Source organism: Notamacropus eugenii, chromosome 7 (assembly GCF_028372415.1).
Source record: "Notamacropus eugenii isolate mMacEug1 chromosome 7, mMacEug1.pri_v2, whole genome shotgun sequence".
Classification (NCBI taxonomy): Eukaryota; Metazoa; Chordata; class Mammalia; order Diprotodontia; family Macropodidae; genus Notamacropus; species Notamacropus eugenii.
This window is the reverse complement of record NC_092878.1, coordinates 32,514,918-32,539,486: the sequence shown is the minus strand read 5'-3', so window position 1 is coordinate 32,539,486 and position 24,569 is coordinate 32,514,918. Positions and strand designations below refer to the sequence as shown.

Here is a 24,569-nt window from a genome sequence, read left to right as displayed (position 1 = left end):
CTTATCCTCTCCCCTCCTGAATTTAGAAGACTTTTATACATACCTACCTACATGTGTTTCCCTCTCTAATCCACTTCTGAGGAGAGTAAGGTTGCAGCACGCCTCCCCACTAGCTTCTTCTGTACAAGTTTTTCCTTTCATGCCCCATCTGTATTAGATAACCGAGCCCTCGTTTGCTTGGATGTTATGTATTATATTTCCCCTTTTCAGTTCCTTTATTGTCCATTTTCTTCCCCATGCAGGACTGTACTTCACTTTGTTGGATAAATTACCCTTGCTTATTACCCCAGCTCTTTCCCGCTACAGGACACAGCAGCTGTCTGATCTTGCGTCATCCTTATTGTAGGTCCACGATATCTGGGTTGTTTTTTTCTTGTTGCTTCCACGATTTCCTCCTTAACCTGGGAGCTCTGAAGCTTGGCCATGATGCTCCTCTAAGTTTACGTCCTGAGCTCTCTTTCAGGGGATGATCAGTGCAATTCTTCTATTTCAACTTTACCTTCTTGTTCTAGAACTTCAGGACAATTTTTCCTTGATAATTTCTTAGAGTATTGTATAAAGATTCCTTTCTTCAGTGTAGTTTTCAGGGTCTGACTATTCTTATATTTCTCTCCTTGATCTGTTCTCCAGATCAGTTGTTTTTCTGATGAGATATTTCACTTTCTCTTCTATTTTTTCATTCTTTTGATCTTGTCTGATGATTTCGTGGTGTTCTAGAACATCATTAGCTTCCCCTTGCCCAATTCTAATTTTCAAGGAATTATTTTCTTCCTTAAGTTTTTGATTCTCCACTTCCAGTTGGTTGGTTTTCTTTTCCTAATTTTCTTGATTTTTTTTTCTTTTTTCTAATTTTTCCTTGATCTCTCTTGATTTTTAAAGTCCTTTTTAAGTTCTTCCAAGAACTCTTTTTGGGGCCATTTGACGTTTCTCATTAAAATAGGAGTGGCTTTTTTAGCTCCATTATCTTCTTCTCAATAGTAACCCAGATCTTCTCTATCCCCATTGTAATCATCTGTGGTTGGGTTCTTTCTCCTTTCTTTATTTATTTCATTCATTTATTGATTGTTTTATTTTATTGTTAGCAGCTGTCAGTGCAATCACGTTCTAGTCCCAAGGTACAGGGAATGCTGCCCCAAGCCTCGGATCTTTCCTACTGTTACATGGGACCCACCCTAGAGCTCTTCTCTCCACTCCTAGGCCACACATGATTTTGCTCCCTCTGGTTCCTCGGGTGGCTGCAAACTACAGCTGTCATTTCTGCCCTGGAACTGAAGCCAGGTATTCTGCTGTCCTGCAAGTGCCCACAGCCAACAGGGTCCCTGCCCCTTGCTACTGCAGTCACTAGGTGTGTGCTAGCTCCTCCTCCCTGCAGCCAGTCTGGGACACATCTGGTCAGCACAGCTGTGCTTGGTGTCCCTTGGCAGTGGAAAGTCCTTCAATCTTCTATTCAGCTTTCAGACACCCCCACCTCCCACCTCATCTCCCCAACACTGTTCTGGAGATGAAAGTTTCTGAAGCTGGGGCTGCCTATCAACCTAGCTGCCCCAGGGCTTGTTTGTTCACTCTGTGGGATTGGCTTGGAGGTGTCTGCACTTCATTCAGATAGAAACTCAGGCCCCTGGAGTTTGGGTCTTTCCTGGAATCTTCTCAAACTGTGTTAGGCAACAACTGCTTTACCCCTTTATTTCTGCTGCTCTTAAGCAAGGTCTTTCTTTTGTGGAGAAAATGTGGAGAGCTGAAAGTTTTCTAACCTACATGACTATCTTCCCAGAATCCTCTCTTTATAACTTATTTTTCATATTTCATTGCCTCCTCGTTTCCTTTCTACTGCCTAGAGAAACATAGACAACGTATCTCCTCCATCCTGAAAAAAACAGCACTTGATCCTTCCATCCCTTAAATCATCCTGTATCTCTTCTGCCCTGTAAGACTAAACCTGAAAAAGCCATCTGTAACAAGCGCCTTTCTCTCCTCTCACTCTCTTCTTAACGCCTTGCAACCTGGCTTCCAGCTTCATCAATCTACTGAAATTGCTCTCTCCAAAGTCACCAACGATCTCTTAATTGCCAAAACCAACGGGCTTTCTCAGTCCTCATTCCCTTCGACCAAACCAGAGCCTTTGATACTTTCTTCTCTCCAGGTCTTTTAGACGTTACTGTCTCCTGGTTCTCCTACTTATTAGACAGCTCGGTTTCAGTGTTCATGCCCTCTAATTACAGGTGTCACACAGGGTTGTGTCCTGAGCCCTGTTCCTTTCTCCCTCTATCCTACTTCACTTGGTAATCTCATAGTTCCCATGAATTTAATTCTCTTCTCTGTGTTGATTTTCAAATTTACCTGTCCCAACTTCTCCTGATGTTCAATCTCTCATTTCCAACTTCTTTTCAGACATCTCAAACTAAACACATCTAAAAATCACTCATCTCTCCCCCTAAACATTCTCCCCCACCCCATTTCCCTATTTCTGTCAAATGTAACACCATCCTCTTAGTCCCTCGGGCTCATAATGTAGGAGTTGTTCTGGACTCTTTACTATCTCTCATTCCCATATCCAATCTGTGGCCAAGGCCTGTTGATTTTACCTTTGCAACATCTCTCAAATATGTCCCCTTCTCTCCTCAGACAGGTCACACCCTGGTACAGGCCCACCTGCTTCCGATCTCTTCCTGCTCCTGTCCACCCTCCAGCCACCAAAATCATTTTCTTGAAGTGCAGGTCTGACCATGTCAGCCCTCCACTACTCAATACACTCCAATGGCTCCCTATTGCCTCCAGGATCAAATATAAAATATAAATATAAAATTCTGCTTGTTTTTAAAATCTCATTTTCTACAGAAAGACTTTCCCAACCCCTCTTAATTCTAGTGCCTTCCTTCTTTTAATTATTTCCTGTTTATTCTGTATTCAACTTACTTGTACATAACTATCTGCATCTCTCCCATTAGACTGTAAGGTCCTAGAGGGCTGGGATTGTCTTTTTTATCCCTAGTACTTAGCACAACACCCAGCACGTAATATGCACTTAATAAATGCTTACTGAGTGAGAAGCCTTTCTCACCCAAAGCTTATCACTGCACACAGTACTGCCCTGCCCAGGTTCTCACTTGCACATTTGCTACAATGCTACTGAATTCAAAATGGACTTCAGAATCCTTACCATTCCAGGATCCTCTGTTCCTGAAGACTGTACCCAGCTGGCAGCAAGTAATTTCGATAGTTCTGGAGCTGGTTGGCATGGCAGCTGTCGTGGACCCAGACATGAGACACACAAGGGATCCCACTGGCAAGGCACAAGAAGTACTTGCGGGTCCGACAGTGCTGATCCGCAATCAGAAGACACTGATAGGCCACATTACACTGAGAAGGAAGAAATTCAGCAGATACACTCAGTGATTTTGTTCTAAGATGATCGCTGAAAGGTATTCCCAACAAATTGAGAGGGGAACTGAGACGAAGCCCTCCAGACAGTACCATGTGCCTTAGCCCGTCCAGGTGCCAAAAAAGCTTCTTATTTCCCTTTAATGCAACTCACCAAACCTCCAGAATGCCCTAATGCCCCTGCAGAAATTCGCAAATAATGCCAGTCTACAGGCCAAAAATCAGAAATGTGAAGTGCAAATTTCTTTCCAATTCCAATCCCCATCTTTTCTGTTCCTAGCAACAGTATTCTCCCCATGCTAAGCCTCAACTTTATGCCCTACTTACCCCAGCATCTGATGTACAGCAACTTCATGTAGCTACAAAAGAGGAAATGCTCACCTGGGCTTCATTGAAGTCTTCAAGAATGTAGCCAGCTCCTGCTCGAAGCTGGGACTCTGTATACTGCTTGTTGTAAGGGGGAGCTTCCAAAAATTCTACATCAAGTGAGAAGAACCAGTAAAATCCAGTTATTGCCAGAAACTTCTCATTTGTGATCTCCTATTTTATACTTGGCTTCCTACTACCCATTCTCCCACTCCCCAGCTGTCTCCAAAGCCAGTTCAAGGGTCTCCCCATGGATCAAAAGAGTTCTTGAAAGGTGGAAAAGGCTGCCAGAAGAAAGGGTGGTGGGACAGTTGAGGAATGGAGATAGGACAATAAAGGTGGAAAGAATATCGAGAATCTTCCCAGTCAGGACTGCATCTAGACCATGGCTGCTTACAGGGATTGAAATCCCCCAACTTCCCAGGATAGTCTGTTCCAATGTTTAATAACCCTTACCATCAGGAAGTTCTTCCTTATGTCTAACCTAAATCTCTCCTGCTGCAAACTAGCCCATTTCCTCTAGTTCTGTCCTCTGTGGAGATGAAGAACAACTGATGAGTACTCTCTTTACATAGACCTTCACACATCCCCCTCATTCACACTTTCCCCCCACCCACACTAACACTTAATGTGCCCAAAACGCTGGAGGCAGAGGCCGGGCAGGGGGAGCAGTACAGGAGTGCTGGAGGACAAAAAGGGAGACATCCCAATGTAATTTATGGATTATCCGGAAAAACTGTCTCAATTTTTGTTGAAAAATTTTTCTAGAATGTATTATTAGCCAACGCCTTAGTAGAGGATAATAAAAGAAAACCTGTTATTTGATAAATCAGATATTATATTTAGATGAAATCTGAATATTAATGATTACCATATAATCTTAAAGTTGCTGTAGAAGGTGGCAGTCACTGATACCAGGTTCTATCCTGAAAGCTTTAGGGGTGTTGTTTTTAAACAAATCCTCAATCAATTTTTTTTTCTTTTGGGTCACTTACTCCTCTCCAATGTAAATGGAATATAGAAATTACAAGTGAGAGAGAAAATTCTGGTTAAGGCTTCTAGCCGACTGGATTCAGATTAATTTGTTTTAATGTTAAAAAAAAAAAAAAAAAACCCAATCCAGTGCATGGTTTTCTATTTCAACCCTCCACCCTCCCCATCAAAAATTTCCAGAAATAATCACCTTACTCTATAATATTAGCTCATATTTATATATAATGCCTTTAAGTTTATAAAGTACCTTCCCCACAGCAACTATTGTGAGGTGCACAGTGAAATGTTAGCTTCGTCTTAGAGAAGAAAGGAAGGCACAAATGTTAAGCTACTTGCCTAAGGTCACACAACTAATAAACAGGAGAGCTAAGAACTGAACCTGGGAGATATCCTCCAGTCCACTGTTCTAGGTCAAATATAAAACAGCACTCCAGGAGAAAATCAGAGCTGCAGGTCCCTGCTTCCGGTACCACCTCACACACTCAATGAACTCCTGAGCCAGTCATTTACATCTAATGCCTCAACCTATTGATGTTTTCCACCAAGTTTCTGTTTGCTCTTCCTCTAATTATTCCTCTTTTGTGCAGACTTTAGCTACTCTATCTCTCTCTTAAAATAAATACCAAAACTGGACATCTACAAAGGTCTGACCCGACACCACAAGAATACAATGCAGCGTCATTATGTTGACTTAATAGTCCGTGATGATGAGTCACATTCACCTTCTAGTACATTAGTAATTTCATTTCAATTGTTTTTTGTTATAGGATTGCTATTTTTGTGCCTATTTAGGTTTTAACCTCCAACCGTATTGTCTTATATATTCTCTAATTTATCCCAGTTACTACGGATTCAACGTCTGTATTTGGAGATACAATTTTCCCTACCTGATGGGACAGAACCAAAAACTGAATGGATTCTTAACAGTCCTAGAACCAACCACTTTAACCCGTCATCCCATATAAATCCCCAGGATGACCTCATGCTCCTTCCCTTCTCAGAGTCCAGTTACTTGGGAATCAATGCTGTTACATGATTATAGTGCATGAAAATGAGGACGATGAAATGGGGATTTTTATCATCAAAATTCTTAAGGGTGAGAAGCAGAAGGCTGGGAGAAAGAGAAGCAAGAAAGGAGAAAGAATATGAATGAGAACAAGATCTGGCAACATTAGGAAGGTAAAGAAAAATGAGGCCCCAAATATCAATGTCCCCTTTTCAGAACACAAATTACCTATACAATCAAATCCAAATATATAATCAGCTTAGAAGCCAGTTAACAAGCTATATATTTTTGGATTCCAATGAGTTCAAGAGGAAGCCTTTCTATTACACCTCAATTCTCTTTAGTGGGAAAAGCTCATCCACTTCCTGTCCCTTCCATGCCCCTATTCATTCTCCAAGTTATAAAACACACCACCAGTAACAAAAAATGAAGCACAATTGCTTCTCTTTTCTGCTAAAGTGATTCCCTGTAGCCTTCCAAGATGTCTCCTGCAAATCCTGCCCTCCTTTACATTTTTCCCATTTCTCTGAATACTTGGCACTTATCAGAAAATCCAAATTTTGGCTAACATTCAACTAATATTAACATTGTACAGGGAGGTTTGGCTAATGTTAAAAATTCAGCAAAAATAAATAGCTTGTTCATTAACTGGGGTTAGAGACACAACCCTGAAGAGCTACTATGGCTGCTGATCACTAATGGTGATACTACCGCCAAATACAGTTTGCTCTTCCAAGACTTAATGTCAGCCAGAAATCCGTAGCTAGTGTTCAAATATCACATTAGAGAAAAGTCTGAGCCTTAGCCATAATGGGTAGATTGATGTGTTTTTGTCAGCCATTCTTATTTAAATTCATACTTTCCTTTTTTCCCTCTTAAGAGTCTTAAGACTCAAGACTTTCTGAAGGCAGAGAACAAGTCTTTCTCATAACTCCCCATGATGTTATTAACATAATTGTACGTTTAGTTTGCAGTCAAATGGATGAAAAATGTCTAGAAATTGCTTGTTGACAGTCCTTGACAGAAGACCTGCTATCGCCACATATCCCCCCTTCCAAAGTCCCCTCAAAGCCAGTTGCCTTTCTCCCCCTCCCACCAGTTCTGCTACAGCCTTTTCCTTAAAACTTGGATAGGAAAGACGTCGGCTACTTAGAGGAGGCGTGTTTGCTTTCCTCCGTCCTTAGTTCAGGGTCGATTTCCACTTGTTTTAGAGCTTCTCTACGTGACAAAGGGCACCAAGCACAGGCTTACTAAACAAGTGGAGCAACTAGAATAAATATGAGGGAAATGGGAAGCTATGTCAGAAACCCACAAATTTCCATGGGAAATGAGGACAGTGGTCTCACCCTCCTCTTCCTCACTGCTCCCAGTAGGACCATCTGGCAATTTAGATCGGTTGGCTAGCTTATCGTTGGCTGTGGCCATGGTGAGGAGAAAAGCATAGCCCAGAAACAAAGTCTTGTTGTGGGGTAACGGTCCCCTCTGGTCTTCCAAAGCTAATGGCTCTCCAGCATTGTCTCCACCTTCGCATGGACTCACAAATTCTCCTACTCCCACGGTACCTGGTTAAGAACAAAAACACCATTATTACAGAGAACTCTCACGTTGTACCAGAGCCAAGGAACCTAAGAATATAGCATTCTACACACAGTAGGCACATATAAATGTTCGTTAAATTAAATGAATCCTACCTGCCTGAGTACAAAGTAGTATACAACATTCCACTCTATTTTGTTTACTTCTGAGATGACAACTATGTTACATGAGGAAAAAACAAAAACAACTATGTAGAGTAAACATAAATGAAAATTTTATTTTTTTAACTTAAATAAAAATCATAATAAAATCAATGACACGGTGATATGCATAAAATGAAAAATCTTTCAATACACAAAAATAATTAGAATTTTTACACATCCAAACCAAACGTTTACGGGACTAGCTAGGAGAGGACTCATGGTCATTAGAACTCCCCCCTGGTCAGTGTCTGTTCTGTTACTGTTTCCAGTACCTGGGAAGGAGGTGAACCTGTTAGCTAAGGGTTTATGACACATCCAGATTTGTTTGATCCTCTTTGTTCAATTTTCCAGGAATAAAAGAAAATGGGGATTTGTGTCAGGAAAATTGACTGTAAGGCTCATATAAAGACGAAGATGACAGGTAACGTTTTCCCCAGATAAAAGAACGAGCTAGAAAGAAGCTTGCATCTAGGGACATTTTGACACCCAGATGATGAAGATACAACCAACAAGTCTGAACACAAAAACAGCTGCCCTTTTAATAAAACTTAACACTGCAATTTAATCAAACTACTTTCCTACATCCCAGCACCAAAGGAATAAGAATTCATTAAAGTTGAAGAGACTGGAGAAGCCACTGGAACATGGAACACAGGTTAGTAAAAGTCATGCAAAGTGCCACAATGAAGCAGTGCTGGACAGTCGCTGGACATCGTGAGACAATGAGTTCCCAGGTTCTGAGGGCAAATGAGACACCAAGAAGCACATGTACCATGGATAAGTGACAACCACAAACTTCACCTGCCTCTAAATTTTGCCCCCATCAGCCCTGATTCTTTTCCCAGGCCCCCCCCCCCCAACTACCCCCATCACAAAAATTATCATTTAAATGTTTCAGATATTATTGCCATTCCCTCTTTACCTTACTCTGCCAAGAATATTGTGGTGAGGGGGTAGAAAGGAGTGATTAACTCCTCAATGAGCTGGAGTGCCCTAAAACAGGAGGCTATATGAAAGCATCTTACGCCCTGCCTAGCTGAATACGTACACAGCTCATTACCAGGAGAACAAAAGGCCACATAATTAACACTACTTTGTTTTTCACAATACTTTATTATCTTTTGCCAAGAAGACTACCATTTGCATGTCATGAAGGTATCTGAAGGAAGAGCATTTACATTGTGGCAGACTTGCTGCCTCACTTGGCAGGGGATCGATCTTCCTCAGGGCATATCAGTTTCCTCTTCCCAGAGAGAGGCCCCATAGAGACTCGGGGACTTTCGAGAGCTTTACGAGGAGGAGTGGCAGTGGCACTGCTGCTGGAGGTAGTGGGGGTGCCTGGGGAGTTGAGGTTACTTCGTCGTTTTCGCTTACGCTCCACCAAATTATCTATAACCAAGTAAGACAGAAAGTAATTAGTTCTCACAATATAAGGCCCCGAATCCTTCCCTCACACTTCCCACTGCACTATAAAACATATTCTAAGACCATTCCATATTTTGTTTCACACTTCTATGGCTGAAGATTTGTTTTACTTCTTGCTGAGCTGAGGAGGGTTGACTGAAGATTTGCTTTATCTCTGCTGGGCTGAGGCAAGAAGCCTAAGGATTTACTACAAGGTGGGGCAGGCATCCTTCAGTGGCCAGACTTTCCATGTGCTTCAGTGCAGCCCAAGAGAAATACAGAAAAACTCCACCTGGCCTCAGCACATGCCAGATACCACCACTAGGATTCTATCTCATCAACAGGTAAGCTACCAGTACCTGAGGCCCCAGTACACAAAGCTAGTGACCAGGCCTCTGGCCCCTAGCACAAGAAGCTTGGGGCAGTGTGGCCTGTACTCTAGCAGGAAAGCTCAACTTTAAAAACTACTAAACAGGCTCCAAAAATGATCAAGAAGCAAAAACAAACACTGATAACAGAAAGTGACAACGGTGACAGGGAAGATCAAAACACAAACTCAGAGGAAAGCAAAATTGTCAATAAACCTACATCCAGAAAACCTCAAAGGGGGCATTCCCTTTGGTCTCAATTGGTCTCAAGCCCAAAATACCTTCTTGGGAGAGTTTAAGAAGGATTTAAAAAGTCAAATAAAAGAGGTAGAAGAAAAAACTGGGAAAAGAAATTAGAAGTATTCAAGAGAGAGTCAACAGTTTGAAAAAGGACAAAAATTGACCGAAGAAAACAATTTCTTAGAAAGTAGAACTGGCCAAATGGAAAAAGGTACAAAAAGCTAACTGAAGAAAATAATTCCTTAAAAATTAAAGTTGGGCAAGTGGTAGGAAATGATTCTATGAGACATCAAGAATCAGTCAAATAAAAGCAAGAGAATGAAAAGATAGAAGAAAATGTAAAATACCTCATGCGAAAAACAACTGATCTGGAAAATAGATCCAGAAAAGATAATTTAAGAATTATTGAAATACCAGAAAGCCCTGATCATAACAAAAAAAAAAGCCTGGACAGCATCTTTCAAGAAATTATCAAGGAAAACTGCTTTGATGTCTAGAATCAGAGGGTAATACAGACATTGAAAGACTCACCTACTGAAAGAAACCCCAAAATGAGAACGCCAAGGAATATTGTAGCCAAGTTCCAGAATTATCAGATCAAGGAGAAAATACTGCAAGCAGCCAGAAAGAAATCATTTAAATATCATGGAACCACAGCCAGGATTACACAAGACTTGGCAGCTTCTACATTAAAGGATCAGAGGGCTTGAAATAGGATATTTTGGAAGGCAGAGGAGCTTTGATTACAACAAAGAATCAACTACCCAGCAAAACTGAGCATAATCTTTCAGGGGAAAAGACAGACCTTCAATGAAATAGGGGACTGTCAATTATTCCTGATGAAAAGAAAAAAAACCAGAGCTGTACAGAAAATTCAATCTTTAACTACAAGACTTAAGAGAAGCATAACAAGGTAAACAGGAAAGAAAAAAAGTGCTATTCATTAAGGTTAAACTGTTTATATCCCTACATGGGAAGGTGACACTTGTAACTCCTGACAGATGCATCTTTATCAGGATAGTTAGAAGAGGCACACATAGATTAGAGCATGTGGGTAGAAGCTGACTTTGATGTGATGATAAAAAAAATTAAGGGGTGAAACTTGTACTTGGAGAAGAGGAAAGGGGGAGGTAGGACAGAATAAGTTACATCACAAGAAGAGGCATAAAGACTTATTACAGCAGAGAGAAGTGTGAGGGAGGCCCCAAGGGGGGCAAATATCATTTGAACTTTAATCTCACTGGATTAACAGAGAATAAGATATACATACAGCTGGTTTTAGAAATCTAGCTTACCCTATGGGAAGTAAGAGGAAAAAGTGGAAAGAAAAGGGAGGGAGCTGATACAAAGGAGAGAGCAGATTGAGGAAAGTGATGGTCAGAAGCATAGCAGGTCAGAAGGGAAAGGGTGAAAGGTGAGAGAAAAGTGCAAACAAGGGGGAAAATAGGATGGACAGAAAGAGGCACAGTTGGTCATCAGAACTGTGAATGTGAATAGGATGAACTCTCCCATAAAACGGAAGAAGACAGCAGAGTGGATCAAAAACTATAATCCTACAATGTTGTTTATAAGCAGAGAGACACACACAGAGCAAAAGTAAAAGGCTGGAGCAGAATGTATTATGCTTCAGCTGAAGTAAAAAAAAGCAAGGATAGCAGTCCTGATCTCAGACAAAGTAAACATAGATCTAATTAAAACGATTTACTAGAAGGTTCCGGGAAGGGAACAGGAACAGACAGTGGCCCAGGAATATGCACCTGATCTCCATCTAATCAGCCACAAGTGGATACAACAATAACAAAGTTAATCAAGCTACCCAAAAGACTGCCTTTTAATACAGGCTTGACAAGGCTTCCTGAGATTAGCTGCAGAGAACACCGATCTTACCTAAGCTAATGTCTGCGGCCTTGGTGAGGGGTGTTACTGGCTCATATGGACCAAGCCCATACTGCTCCCTCAGTTTGTTCCCTTGTTCCAAAGATAAGATAACTGCCATTCGCTTGTACCATTTCCTTTGGCCCTCTTTTTCAATACTGTATTATAATTCCCCAGATTCTTTTCTGTGTCCTTTTACCACGCGTGGGAAGAAAATAAAGGAAAGCTGTGGTCAGTGATGCCATCCCACGTAGTCCATTACTTGTGTCCACTCTGTGCTCTGCCCAGTGAACCTAAACCAGCTGATTCGAACACTTGAAAGCTGGGCTATGACTACACACGAGTTGTCACAGCTAGTGTATTACCAGCCAAAGTGTATCCCACTACCGCACTGGAGTTGGGGGAAGGAAAGTTCGAGGGCGTCAGAAAGAGGGTTCTGGGGTAAGAGCCACCAGTTATTTCTCAAGCCAAACACTGCTGGCTTTTTGATGGCTCTAATAGTTCTCTTGAAATTACGATGTGCTGTAGAGTAGCTGATGTAACTCATTAATCCTTTTTAATTTTGTTTTTTTTGGGAAGTATATACCTGACATTCAGATTTGGAGTGGGCGGGCACCTGAAGAAAAGGGGAAACTGAGACAAGCTGGTACGAAGCAGAAATGTGTCTTTCCTGCTTGCTCCTCTCTCACTCTCCTCTTAGTCTCGTTGTTTTAATTCTTTTTTTCCTTTTCTTTTTTTTTCTTAACAGTACTTTTTCCAATTACATGTAAAGATAGTTTTCAAGACTCATTTTTGTAAGATTTTGAGTTGCAAATTTTTCTCTCTCCCAGACAGCCAGCAATCTGATACAGGTTATACATGTACAATCATGTTAAACACACTTCTGCATTAGTCATGTTGTGAAAGAAGAATCAGAACAAAAGGGAAAAAACACACCATTGCTCTAATTCTGACCCAGTTTCTTAGGATAAAGAGTGAGTATGAACAGAAACTGGGAGATCTGGGTTCTAATCATGATTCTATCACAACCAAGCTCTGTGAAATCCTCAACACCCTCATAACAATCCTTGGTTTGTCAATAAGCCTGTAAGCGTACGCCAATCGTGCTTGGTTGTTGGGATGTTAATTGGAGAACAGGGTTTCTAACAAAGGATTCTTCACACCACCTCATCCTCAAACCCATGATCAGGAGAACCCGTTTTGTTCTTTTCTACCGGCCTGTGTTCCACTATAGAGCTGGAAAAACCAACCTCTGAAACCCAAGGAGCCGACTTTCAGAATCCTGTATCACAGGCTTGAGACAAATGTCAGAAACAAGAGAGAGAAAGTAAGACTGAGTTCTGCTCGTCAGCATAAATTTCTTTACAATCCTTCCTGAGCTCCACAAAACTACAGAACTCAACAAGAGAAATCCCAAGTTTTAAAAGAAACACCAGCAAGTCAAGAATTAATCAGCCAGAGTAAGAGCTACATAATACTTCATAGACTTAAAAAAGAAACAAAAGAATTTAAAAAACAAGCCACTGGTACTGACTTGTAGAAATAATTCTGAGAGCTCAAAGGGATCGAATTAAATTATTTTCTCCAGGATTTATTCTGGAGACAATATATCTTTGGTGTTCAAAGAGCTAAACGCGGACCTACAAGAGCTATTTTCGTACCTAAAACCAAGTTTTCAGAATTTGGTACATATATCTGGAACATATTTTAGACCAAATTTTTGGTGTTTGTTTTGTTTCATATATTTGGTAGAATTCTTTCAGTCACAGAACAAAATTTTTTTAAAAATGGAACTCTTACTAGACATCATCTTTCTAAACTGCCCTGCCATCAAGAACCATAAGATGAGCAAGCCTGCTCCAGACTGACAAGAGCAAGCAATAGAAACTCAAGATTCCTAATCATAAAATATTGCCTGAGTTCTCAGAAACAAAATAATTTTTTCCTCATCATCTAAAGGAAAAGAAAAACTCTGAGAAAGGTAAACTGTTTCTAAGTAACAAATGAACAATATCTTACTACCAGTTTAATTCAGAAAGAGGAAACAATGAAAGGCATAGAGCAGAAAAGATTCTCACTGCTACCCCTCAGAAACTTGTACCCTGGAGGGGAAGGAGTGAGGACAGAAAGCCAGTTCCTCAAACCAGACAAAACTGGGTATGTGCACTTTTGCATACATGTGAACACCCGCAGGCATCAGTACAACTTCTTCCTAGGAACAGTTACTTATCTGATTTATTTCAGTTGCAGTCATCTGTCTGGTTTTATCAAGACAGACAGTAAATAAAAAAGGAAGCAATCAGAGCGGCTAGTTTTGGGTGAATGATTTCTGACCGGACCCTAATGAATAGTCAGGTTGGGGGGACTTTTCAGTAACTGATGAAAGCACCCCACGTATCCAAGGACACACTGAGCTATTAAAAACTTTGCTCCTTTCATTACCTGCACTGAAATATTCATCCTCTGAAAGGGCTGTCACTTCTGTCTCCAGCGGAATCGGGTCACACAAGAGAATGTCTTTGCCCAACACATCACATTCATAGCCATCATCAAAAAGGAGCTTATACTTCCCAGCTCCAACATCTCGTGTTATTTTCCCAGAATAAAAATAGCCATTGGAGGACCACTTGGCTACAACGCGGAGCCCTACAAAGCTGTTTCCTGGAGAGGAGGAGTCTAGGCCATCAGATGGGCCAGCAACAACCTGCAAAGGAATCTCTGGAGAGTCGCTACGGCGTAAACCTCCAGTACTGCCATCTGCTCGTTTGTTGGCATCTGGCATACGGGGTACAATGCGAGTGAAGGGTTTATCCTCCGGCGAGACACTTGTTGAGATATCCTCGACACCAAGAGGGCTAGGCAAAGCTGTTTCTCTGAAAAGGAAATGTAGAATGAGGAAGTGAGAATGAGATGAATGAATTAAGGAGGATGCACATTAACTTCTCATTTCCCTGCCTCAGAGAAGGAGCGGAATGATCAGCCACGGATTCTGAAGTCATGAGTCTGGTCTTCCAGTTGCTCTCACCTTTACTCACATCATCTGGCAGTCCCTACACCATCCCCTCTTCTCTCCTGGCACCCCATGCACTACTCTCTCCTCCTCCTATTTTAATGAACAAAAACCCAACGAAGCACATCTCACACTGCCCAAATACCTGGTGCCAGTCGTCCGAGAAGGAGGGCGGCCCCGTCGTCCTCTGCCGCGAGGTGTGACGGGACTCTTTCCTCCCTGTCTGATGCCAAGGCCGGCATCGCCATCCTCCTCACACACCGATGCCCCTATCTGAGTGACCCCTTTTCTAGCGCTGCAGAACAAAGGCAAGTTAGTCGGAGGCCACCTATTAGGGAATTCTCATGCCAGGCTGCAGGCCTGGTCAACACGTACCAGCCCCTAATTCAGTGATAAGCTAGCGTATGAGTCACATCTCAATCATGAAATGGAAGGGAGTAAAAACAGAAAGGAGGAAAACAGTGAGCTTTATTCTTGTCTATGATGAAGCTAAATGCCTCCTAATCAATCTTCTGAGCACAAGCTTCAAACTCAGCAAACCTCCTTCTATTTGTCTTGCCTTCCTGTCCACGACAGAATCTGCATTAGAAAGTAAAGAACCCGTGTGAAGTCATCACCCCAAACCTGTTTTACTTCTCATAAAAGCAAAAGACTTTGGAAGTGAGAAAGGCAGCATGGTGCAGTGGGAAAGCTCTGGATCTGGCATCAGAAAATCTGGGTTTGAATTCTCGCTCTGCTACTTACTATCTGTATGAACTTGGGTAAAGAACCTAATTTCTCAGGCCTCAGTTTCTTCATCTGAAAAATGAGTGGTTTGAACTCTATACTCTTAAGGTCCCTTCCATCTACATCTCTATGATTCTATGGTTTCCAAGGCAGTTCCTAAGAAGCAGGGAAAGAGTCACAGGAATAGCACACCCCCATCATGTCCATCATATTCCTAATATTCACATACCTCCTATGATTTGCTACTAGGAGCCCATCAGGGTCTCTGGCCTATGAAGGAAGGTACTTTGCCAGCAGAATGAGAGTGACAGGCTCACACTGATCCTCCAGCAGTATCTTAACTGATCAGCTAAAAGTACCCTAAAGAAGCAACACCTACTGTAACAACCCAAAAGCAAGGGAGGAAAAGAGAACTCATTTAGTCTGGGGCAAGGGGGTGCTGAGGGCTGGCGAAAATCTTCCGAACTCTCTTTCTGCCATTCCCATCATTCCCCTTTCCATAAGTTACATCAGCCTCCTCATCCCACACTAAGCCCATGTCCCTACCTCTGGATACAATATCTGCACCTCAGTTTTCCTGGGCCTCCACGTGTGCTGGGTAAGGCAAAATCTGCAGATTCTGTTGCACTTGTTTTCCCTTTGCCAAGACCAGCTCCCTTCCCTGAGCTGCTACTGCTTTGTGCAACTGAGAGGCCACTGCTTGCCCCACTTGACATCCGGTTCAAGCTGGATGCCTTCGAGGAAAAAGAGCTGATGTCCCCCAGGTCTCCTGAGGAGCCGCCTGTCTGTGATGGAGAGACTTCAGTCTCACACTCTTGACACTCCACCACTGGTTCCTCAGCCTCCTGGAAGGAAAAAAGAGAAAACAAAGTTGAGGAATGATATTAAGACAGTGCATTTCAACTGACAAATTAGGTTAAAATGAGTGACACCAAAACTTAAAAATGGCAAAAAAGATTCAGATTATAAAACTGGGTTTTAGTCTAAGATGACAAGGACTCTTTTTAAAAAGAAGAGGATTTAAAAAGAGAGGGTTCTGGGAAGATGGCAAAATAGGTCAGAAAACTTTTGGCTCTCCAAATTTCCTCCACAAAAAAGGACAGAAGATCACTTGATAGCAGCAGAAATAAAGACGGGATGTAAAGCAATTATTCTTCTAAGATAATTTTTTTTAATTTTCTTTTTAAAAATTTTTTAAATTAATTTTAAATTTTCTACATTCACTTCCGTAAGTTTTAAATTTTCTTCACTTTCTTCCCTTCCTCTCTCTCTGTAATACGACATGGGCTCTACATATCCATTCCTATTAAACCTGTTTTCACAACAGGCATGTTGTATAGAAGAATTAGAATAAATGGGAGGAACCATGAGAAAGAAAAAAACAAAACAAAAGAGAGCAAATAGTCTGCTTCCATCTGCATTCAGACTCCATCACTCTTTCTCTGGATGTGGCAGCACTTTCCATCACGAGTCTTTGGGAGTTGTCTTAGGTCCCTGGCATTGCTGAGAAGAGCCAAGTCTGTCAAGGTCAGTCATCACACATTGTTGCTGTTACTGTGCACAACGTTCTCCTGGTTCTGCTCCCCTCCCTCAGCACCAGTTCCTGTAAGTTTTTCCAGGTTTTTCTGAAGTCCTCCTATTCATTATTTCTTATAGCACAGTAGTATTCCATTACATTCATCTACCACAACTTGTTCAGCCATTGCCCAATTGATGGACATCCCCCCAAGGTCCAGTTCCTGGTCACCACAAAAAGAAGTGCTATAAATATTTTTGTACATTTTCCCTTTTTTGTGATCTCTTTGGGATATAGACCTATTAGCGGTATTGCTGGATCAAAGGTATACACGTTTGTGTAGCCCTTTGGGCATAGTTCCAAATTGCTCTCCAGAATGGTTGGATCAGCTCACAGCTCCACCAACAATGAATTACTATTCCAACTCTCCCACATTTTCTCCAACATTTATCATCTTCCTGTTTTGTCATGTTAGCCAATCTGATAGGTGTGATGTTGTGTCTCAGAGCTGTTTGGATTTGCATCTCTCTGATCAATAGTGACTTAGAGCACTTTTTCATACGACTATAAATAGCTTTAATTTCTTCCTCTGAAAACTGCCTGTTCATATCTTTTGACCATTTATCTATTGGGGAATGATATGTTCTTATAATTAGACTCAGTTCTCTGTATATTTTAGAAATAAGGCCTTTATCAGAGACACTAGTTGTAAAAATTCTTTCCCAGTTTTCTGCTTCCCTTCTAATCCTGGTTGCATTGGCTCTGTTTGTGCGATCTCCTAAGACAATTTGAGAAGACCCCTGGAAAGACCCAACCTCCAGGAGCAGAGGTCCCACCTAAGTAAAGCGCACATCTCCAGGCCAACTACACAGAAATTCACAAACAAGTCCTGGGCGCAGCTGGGCTAAGAAGTAGCCCCAGTTTTAGAAACTTTCATCTTAAGACCTGTTCTGGCGTGGGGTGGGGGTGTCTGAAAGCTGAATAGGACCTTAAAGGACCTACTACTGCCAAGGGACACCAAGCACAGCTGTGCTGACCAGATGTGTCCCAGACTGGCTGCAAGGAGGAGGAGCTAGCACACACCTAGTGACTGCAGTAGCAAGGGGCAGGGACCCTGTTGGCTGTGGGCACTTGCAGGACAGCAGAATACCTGGCTTCAGTTCCAGGGCAGAAATGACAGCTATAGTTTACAGCCACCCGAGGAACCAGAGGGAGCAAAATCATGTGTGGCTTAGGAGTGGAGAGAAGAGCTCTAGGGTGGGTCCCATGTAACAGTAGGAAAGATCCGAGGCTTGGGGCAGCATTCCCTGTACCTTGGGACTAGAACGTGATTGCACTGACAGCGGCTAACAACAAAATAAAACAATCAATAAATGAATGAAATAAGTAAAGAAAGGAGAAAGAACTCAAGCACAGATGATTACAATGGGGATAGAGAAGATCTGGGTTACTATTGAGAAGAAGATAATGGAGCTAAAAAAGCCACTCCTATTTTAATGAGAAACGTCAAATGGTCCCAAAAAAAGAGTTCTTGGAAGAACTTAAAAAAGGACTTTTTTTAAAAATCAAATAAGAGAGATTTTAACAAGATAATAACAAAACTGCTGTTTGTTTCTGTCCACTTCTGAACTTGTTTCTTTCTGTGTATCGCTCTGATGTTTCTCCCCGTATCTCACACCTTCTCCCACTTCTCAAAGTAAGTGTTCCAAAGCCCCTCGTTGGAACAAATAAGTACAACCAAGGAAACCTAGCCATCACACTAGCCACCCCTGATCCTTCACCTCTAGTTCATCCCTCCTCTACAAGCAGCATGAGGCACACTCACCATTAGTCTTCTGAAGTCATGATCAATCTCTGCATTGATCAGAATCCTTCAGGCACTCCAAGCTGCCCTCCTGGGTGTTGTTGGAGCTACTGTGATACCCACTCTCCTACTTCTGCTCATTTTATTTTGATTCAGTTCATTCAAATCACCCCAAGTTTCTCTGAAGTCTTCACATTGGTAATTTCTTATGGGTGATAATATTTCATTAAACCCATACAAGAATTTGAGCAAATGGCTAGCAGTCGAATCATTAGTAATATCAAATGGTGGAAGGGAATGTACAGTTTGGTGATTTTTGGTTACAGTTCCTTGTCTACAAGCTCCTGTTTCCCTTTTGTCTTTAGGACAAAATGTAAACTCTTCTCTTAAGCACTTAAATCCCTTTAAACTTGGCACCAACCTAGTTTTTCAGGTTTTTTATGTGTTATCCCCCCTTTATATATTCAGTGGGTCAGCCAAACTGACCTTACTATTCCCATATGTGACATTCCGTATGACATCTATTTACCTCTGACCAGAACACACAACACCTCTGTCCTTCCACTTCCTAGGTGTCCCTAGATTCCTTCAAAGTTTGGTTCAAGCACTAATTCTTACACAAGGCTTTTCATGATTCTCTCCAGTTACTAGTGCCTTTCTATGCCCCTCACCTCCAACTATCATGACTATTATTTTATAAAGAAGTTTAATTAATGTAAACTAATTGCTACGAGAACAAAAGATGCCAGAAAGTCCCTTAGTCAGGGAACACTTCACTCACTTTACTGCCTAGGAGAGAGAGACAGACAGAGAGAGAGAGAGAGAGAGAGAGAGAGAGAGAGAGAGAGAGAGAGAGAGAGAGAGAGAGATCGCAAATGAAAACGAATGAAAGAGAAAGGGAGGGCACAACCAAAGGCAACTCTAATCTAAATCATAAACTCATTGTAAAATCTTATCAAAAGGATTATGGATGATTACAAGTAGTTTCACATCATAAAGCAGAAACAGTCAAAAGTCATTCCAATCATGTCTAAGGTTGAAAATTGAAGAAAACAAGCAGAAGAAAAAAATGAAAAACAATCTGCAAGGATTTTTATACCAAACTTTCTATCATCAAAGCAGCAGAGTCTTAGACTTAACTCCTTAGTATCACAATCCCAAACATGCTCATAGGGAAGACACGGATGGAACTAAAGAGGACAAAGATGGACACGCACCTGAAATAGACCAAGTGCACACAGAAGACACAGTCACGTGCAAGAGTCAAGGAGATTCTAAGGTGTGGAGAAATCAATTCACAGGGTGTATATTTAAGTGAAGGTATCAAAGATGTGGGGAAAAATCTTGACCCTTATTACTATCAAATAAAAAAGACTAATTTAATCCTCTCACTTTACAAATGAGGCCCAGAGACGTGAAATGACCTCCCCAGGTCGGCAGAGGGAGCTGGCGGCAGAGCCAGGGTCTAGCCGCGCCTCAGGGCTCCTTCCATCACCCCCTGATTCTCTCCCTTCACGTAAACAGAACAAAACAAGTACCAGACAATATAAAAGTAACTGATAAACACCCTTTCAACATGAGAAAAATGTTAAACATCCTCTGCTGAAAAAGGTATATTAAAAAAATACACACAGTACAAGTTTTGTTTTGTGAAATGCAAAATCCTTTATTTTGCTGTCCTGCAATCCATACCTCAAATCTTGCTAGGTAAAATATAGCTAGAAGTTGCAAAAAACTTGCATATGGCAAACAACACTGAACTTGGAATCAGAAGACCTAAGCTTGAGCCCCAGCCCCGTGGACTCACCCTTGAATCTAACCCTCCTCGTGTGTAAAATGGAGACGATCATCTTTAAACTAGTCGGTTTATTGCTATAAGCAGCAGCAATACTCTAAGTATTACTGGATGTTAGAAATACAGTTTTCAAGCCAAAAGATAAAACGTTAAAATGACTATAAGAATAATTCAAAGAATATGAAACAGGGTATTATTTTAATTAGTGCAACCATTAACAATATTATTCATCAAAATACATATGTATCAGTGACAATCTGCTCTGAGGAGCCCTGGACCAGGACATTTAAGCAAAAACACCAGGCTACAGATCAGGTTCCATGGATCAAAATTTATATTCCTTTGGGCAGAGCACCCACCAGTAAGCGTATGATTCCCTATGTGGATGAAGGAAAGAGGGAGAGAAGGAAGGAAAGAAGGAAGGAAGCTGCATTGTTCAACTGGAACTGGCCAGTTGAGTCCCTGGCTCCAGAGGAAAAGAGTGGGGCTGGTGACTTTGCATAGCCCTGATTCACTTAAATCCAAGTCATGATCTCACCTCCTCATGTCATGATCCTCTTTGGGAATGAAGGACAAACAACAAGGATCTCAACAGCTTCATTTATCTGGTAAATGACTAACAGCAGCAACAGTACACCAATACCTTAAATAAGAATTTTCTGGTGTGTGACTTTACAGAGAATATGCGGCAGCTCCTCACATTAGTTTCCAACAGTGGTGAGCACTGGCAGTAACAGATCCCTATTTAAAAAACTGCATAAGGTAGCTTCATTCTCCAAGAGGATGCACACTCCTCCAAATGCCCACTAGGGGAAGTTGAAGAAATCCTGCTGCATTGGACAGAACATCTGAAATGGAACCTCAGCTCTGCCACTTATTACCTGTGTCCTTGGCAAGTCATGTAACCAATCTCACTGTACCTCAGTTTCCCTATCTAAAAGATGAAGGGACCTCTAAGTTTCCTTGTTTAAGGCAAGACAACAGGGACAAGTTTACTCTGTGATCACTAAGGGGAATTAAAATGATAGAAGAGTGTGTCCTTTGGCTGCTCATATGACACAAGTCTTCAATGGCCTCTAAGGTGAGTCAAAAAGGTCTTCAATAATTCCTGTTGTTTTCTTACCTATGACAACCTTCTTTATCTATTATCTAGTAAGGAAATGTTACTATAAGGGCTTCTACCTCTACTCTTAAGATGTACAAGGATTAATATTTCCATTTTACAGATGAGGAAATGAGGCTTAGAGCTAAGAGATGACTTGTACAAGATAACACAACTGGTGAGTATTGGAGCTGGAACGCAAACCCAGGTCTTTTGACTCCAAGTTCAATGTTACTTACATCTTACCCTACGGGCCCTTCCTGAGACTCCAATATACATGTTTTCTGGGGCAGGTATGGGGAGAAGGAATGAATCATCTGAAGTGACCATAGTCTAGAAGAGGATGTGGGTTTCTTCATTCCTGAAGCAAGACTAACATGATAATAGAAAATCATCCAATGTTGGATATAGAACTATTATTTTTTTCTGAAAAAGCACCCAAGTGAATGCCTTAGATGAAGTGGTAGACTGTCTCAGCACAGCTCTCACAGATACAGGCACATGGGTTGAGAATTTTAACTGGCAGAGAAAATCTTCAAACAGAGAGTGAGGGTTCCCTCCCTATCCCTGAAGAAAGTAACTTAGAGGTGGACAGGCGACTGGCATAAAACCTGAGAAGAGGTCCCAACAATAGGCAGCACAAGTGTCCTGTTAGATCTATGTGGGGAAGGTTCAAGAAGATGGAAGCAGAGCCCTGCACCCACGGGGCTGGGACATCACTCAGACTGCAGTGTACTTTATGGAACTGGACAAAATAATAACGATCGCTCAAGAGAACAAAAGGTCTGAAACCTTGTGGAAAATAACAGGGAAGTGTAAGAATTAAGAGGACACAGGCATCACCACAGAACAAACTATGTTCTAAATAAGTAAACCTGAAAACTGTCTTGGTCCTGATTCAAAAGAGAAAGGTAGGTAAGTGATACCAATCAGACACAGAAATAAGTAAGTACAGCAGCCTAGCAGTCCGTAAAGCCAGGAAATCAAACTAGTGGGTAAATAACTCAGTAACTGGGCAAATAACATCAGAAACTGATGGAAAAATGGGAAGGAAGTAGAAATTCAGATGATACCAGTGTCTCACATCCACAGCCTACATAAAAAACCACATATAACCATTTAGAAAACAGAAGATCTCTTTCACAACTGTGGCTTGGAGGATGAAAGGAGGGGCAGGGGAGAGCACACTCTTAACCAAATGTGGGTTTGCATTAAATATTCCTGACAAGTCTGATATCAATAGACAGAGAGAACACATGGCATGCTGGGCAGAGCTGGGCTCCGAAGACCGAGGTTCCAGTCCCCGCTGTGAGGCGGATTGGCCGGATGACCCCAGACGAGTCAAGCTGCAGAGGCAGTTTCTCATACTGTTGAAATCACAGGATCAGTCCAAAAAAGAATCCAAAATACACACTGAACTGACTCAAATATATAAGACCAAAAGGCATTCCCAATAAAATGAACAAATACTTTTCAGAAGAAGAAATGTAAACGATCAGCTGCCATAGGAAAGATCACCCCAAATTGCTAATATGGGTAATGAACATCCAAACAGCAGAAACAGCAACACGCAGTCCAACAACATAGATCTTGGCCTTAAAATCCGCTGTGTGTACATGCGGACAAGGGATTGGCCCCTTCTGTGCCTCAGCTAATGGATCTCTACAGTGTGGATAAGAATGTTTCCACTACTACCTAACAAAGCTGTTATGAACAAAGTGCTTTATAAATCTTAATGAAATCTATGGGAGCTATTGTCATTATGAGACAAACATATATATTTGAGGCCTTAATATGATATTTCACCATACTGCGTGTAAAAGTTGAGCATAAAAGCATTAGTTCTTTCAAAGGCTCAATAATGGACCTCTTAACAGATTCTTAAGATAGCCAAAAAACCTGAAAACTATGCTGAGTCTCTAGATACAAAAGGAATAACTTTTCCTGCCCTGTTTCTCCAGTTCTGAATCAGACTCACCAGCAGAGGTTCTAATATGCGATTCCTTCACCATGTCCAATTTCAGCCCGAGCTCTGAGGTAAGTACACAACTTTAACCAGAGCAACAAGTGGCAACGTGATCATTAAAAACTTAGACATTACACCAACCCTGAAGATGAGTCTACGTCAGCTTCCAAAAACATGAACTTTCAGAATTTCACAAGCAATCTATTGCCAACATTCCAAAGCTGGAAGAAAAGAGGCAGCCTAGAGTGGTGAAAAGAGTATTGGCCTCCGTCAGGAGGACCTGTGTTCAAATTCTACCTTATATAAAGGCTATGTGACCCTGAACAAATCACTTAACCTCTTCTCAGGCTCTGTTTCCTCATCTGTACAATCAGGGCATTGGACTTGATGGCCTCTAAGGTTCCGTCCATCTCTATCTAAATCTGTGATTCTCTGACTGACTGGGTGATTACAACAGATGCCTTGTAAAACCGTATAACAACCTGCATATGAATTATAGTGTGATAGTGGATCTAGAGTCAAAGAAATGAGATTCCAATCCTGTTTTATTTCAGACTTAGTACCTGTGCGACCTAAAAGCACTGCCCACCACCAGGCCCATTTTGCCGTCCACAAAAGTACGGAGGTGGATTGGATGATCTCTTGAGATTCATTCCAACTTTAGATCCAATGATCCTATACTAAGGTTTTTAAACGTTATATAAAAATTTTAAACTGTATTTTTAGTATGCTGCTCCTCATTAATACTGCACACCTGAGAAAGTTTGATAGTCATTTCTAAATCTCTACATTAAAAGAAAAGGTCACTGAGTGGTTAAGGGACAAGTTCAGGGCCACACAGCAGTATCAGGACTGGAGAGGATTACAAATTGGAATCATTAACTTTTAGCTCGTGCGGAGGTCTCGGAGCTACTTCACCCTTTTACTTTCTGATATAAAACATACAGAAAACAAAGCATCAACAGCTGGATAATGGGGACATAGGGAAAAGATAGAATGGTCACAAGAAACCCAAGGTACCATTCTGTTGAGTGAAATTTGTCACTTAAATCTAGTATATTATTACCTCAGTCACCTTTCGATCCACTTCTGTGCCATCTACATAATATACATCAGTGATAACACGTGTAATGAGTGTGCGCACTTCACGTATAGTTCTCATGTGACGACGCAAGACCTGGCCAGGTGGGGGCTGAGGCAAGTCAAATTCTTCTTCTCCCTATAATGTTTAAACAGTAGAACAGATAATTTACACACTAATACAAATGGATAGAACTATAA

At 41.5% G+C, this 24,569-nt stretch overlaps 1 protein-coding gene across 10 annotated transcripts in view; it reads right to left on the bottom strand.

Annotated features, from left to right (window-relative positions):
• LOC140513771 (TP53-binding protein 1-like) overlaps positions 1-24,569 on the bottom strand; it is a 130,806-nt gene that overhangs the window by 3,072 nt on the left and 103,165 nt on the right. For 4 of the 10 annotated variants that reach the window (XR_011970332.1, XM_072623741.1, XM_072623743.1 and 1 more), the window contains 7 exons: positions 24,355-24,507; positions 15,652-15,950; positions 14,525-14,674; positions 13,812-14,242; positions 7,090-7,305; positions 3,760-3,854; positions 3,158-3,357 (listed from right to left, as the gene is read on the bottom strand). Coding sequence is in view for 7 of the 10 variants with exons in the window: in XM_072623741.1 (XP_072479842.1) it covers positions 3,158-3,357; positions 3,760-3,854; positions 7,090-7,305; positions 13,812-14,242; positions 14,525-14,674; positions 15,652-15,950; positions 24,355-24,507 (1,544 nt within the window). In the remaining 3 variants the exon portion in view is untranslated. Of the gene's footprint in view, positions 1-3,157; positions 3,358-3,759; positions 3,855-4,200; positions 4,277-7,089; positions 7,306-7,531; positions 8,872-11,381; positions 11,562-13,811; positions 14,243-14,524; positions 14,675-15,651; positions 15,951-24,354; positions 24,508-24,569 lie in introns of those variants that run through there. The other 6 variants (XR_011970333.1, XM_072623742.1, XM_072623744.1 and 3 more) reach the window with 6 other exon arrangements.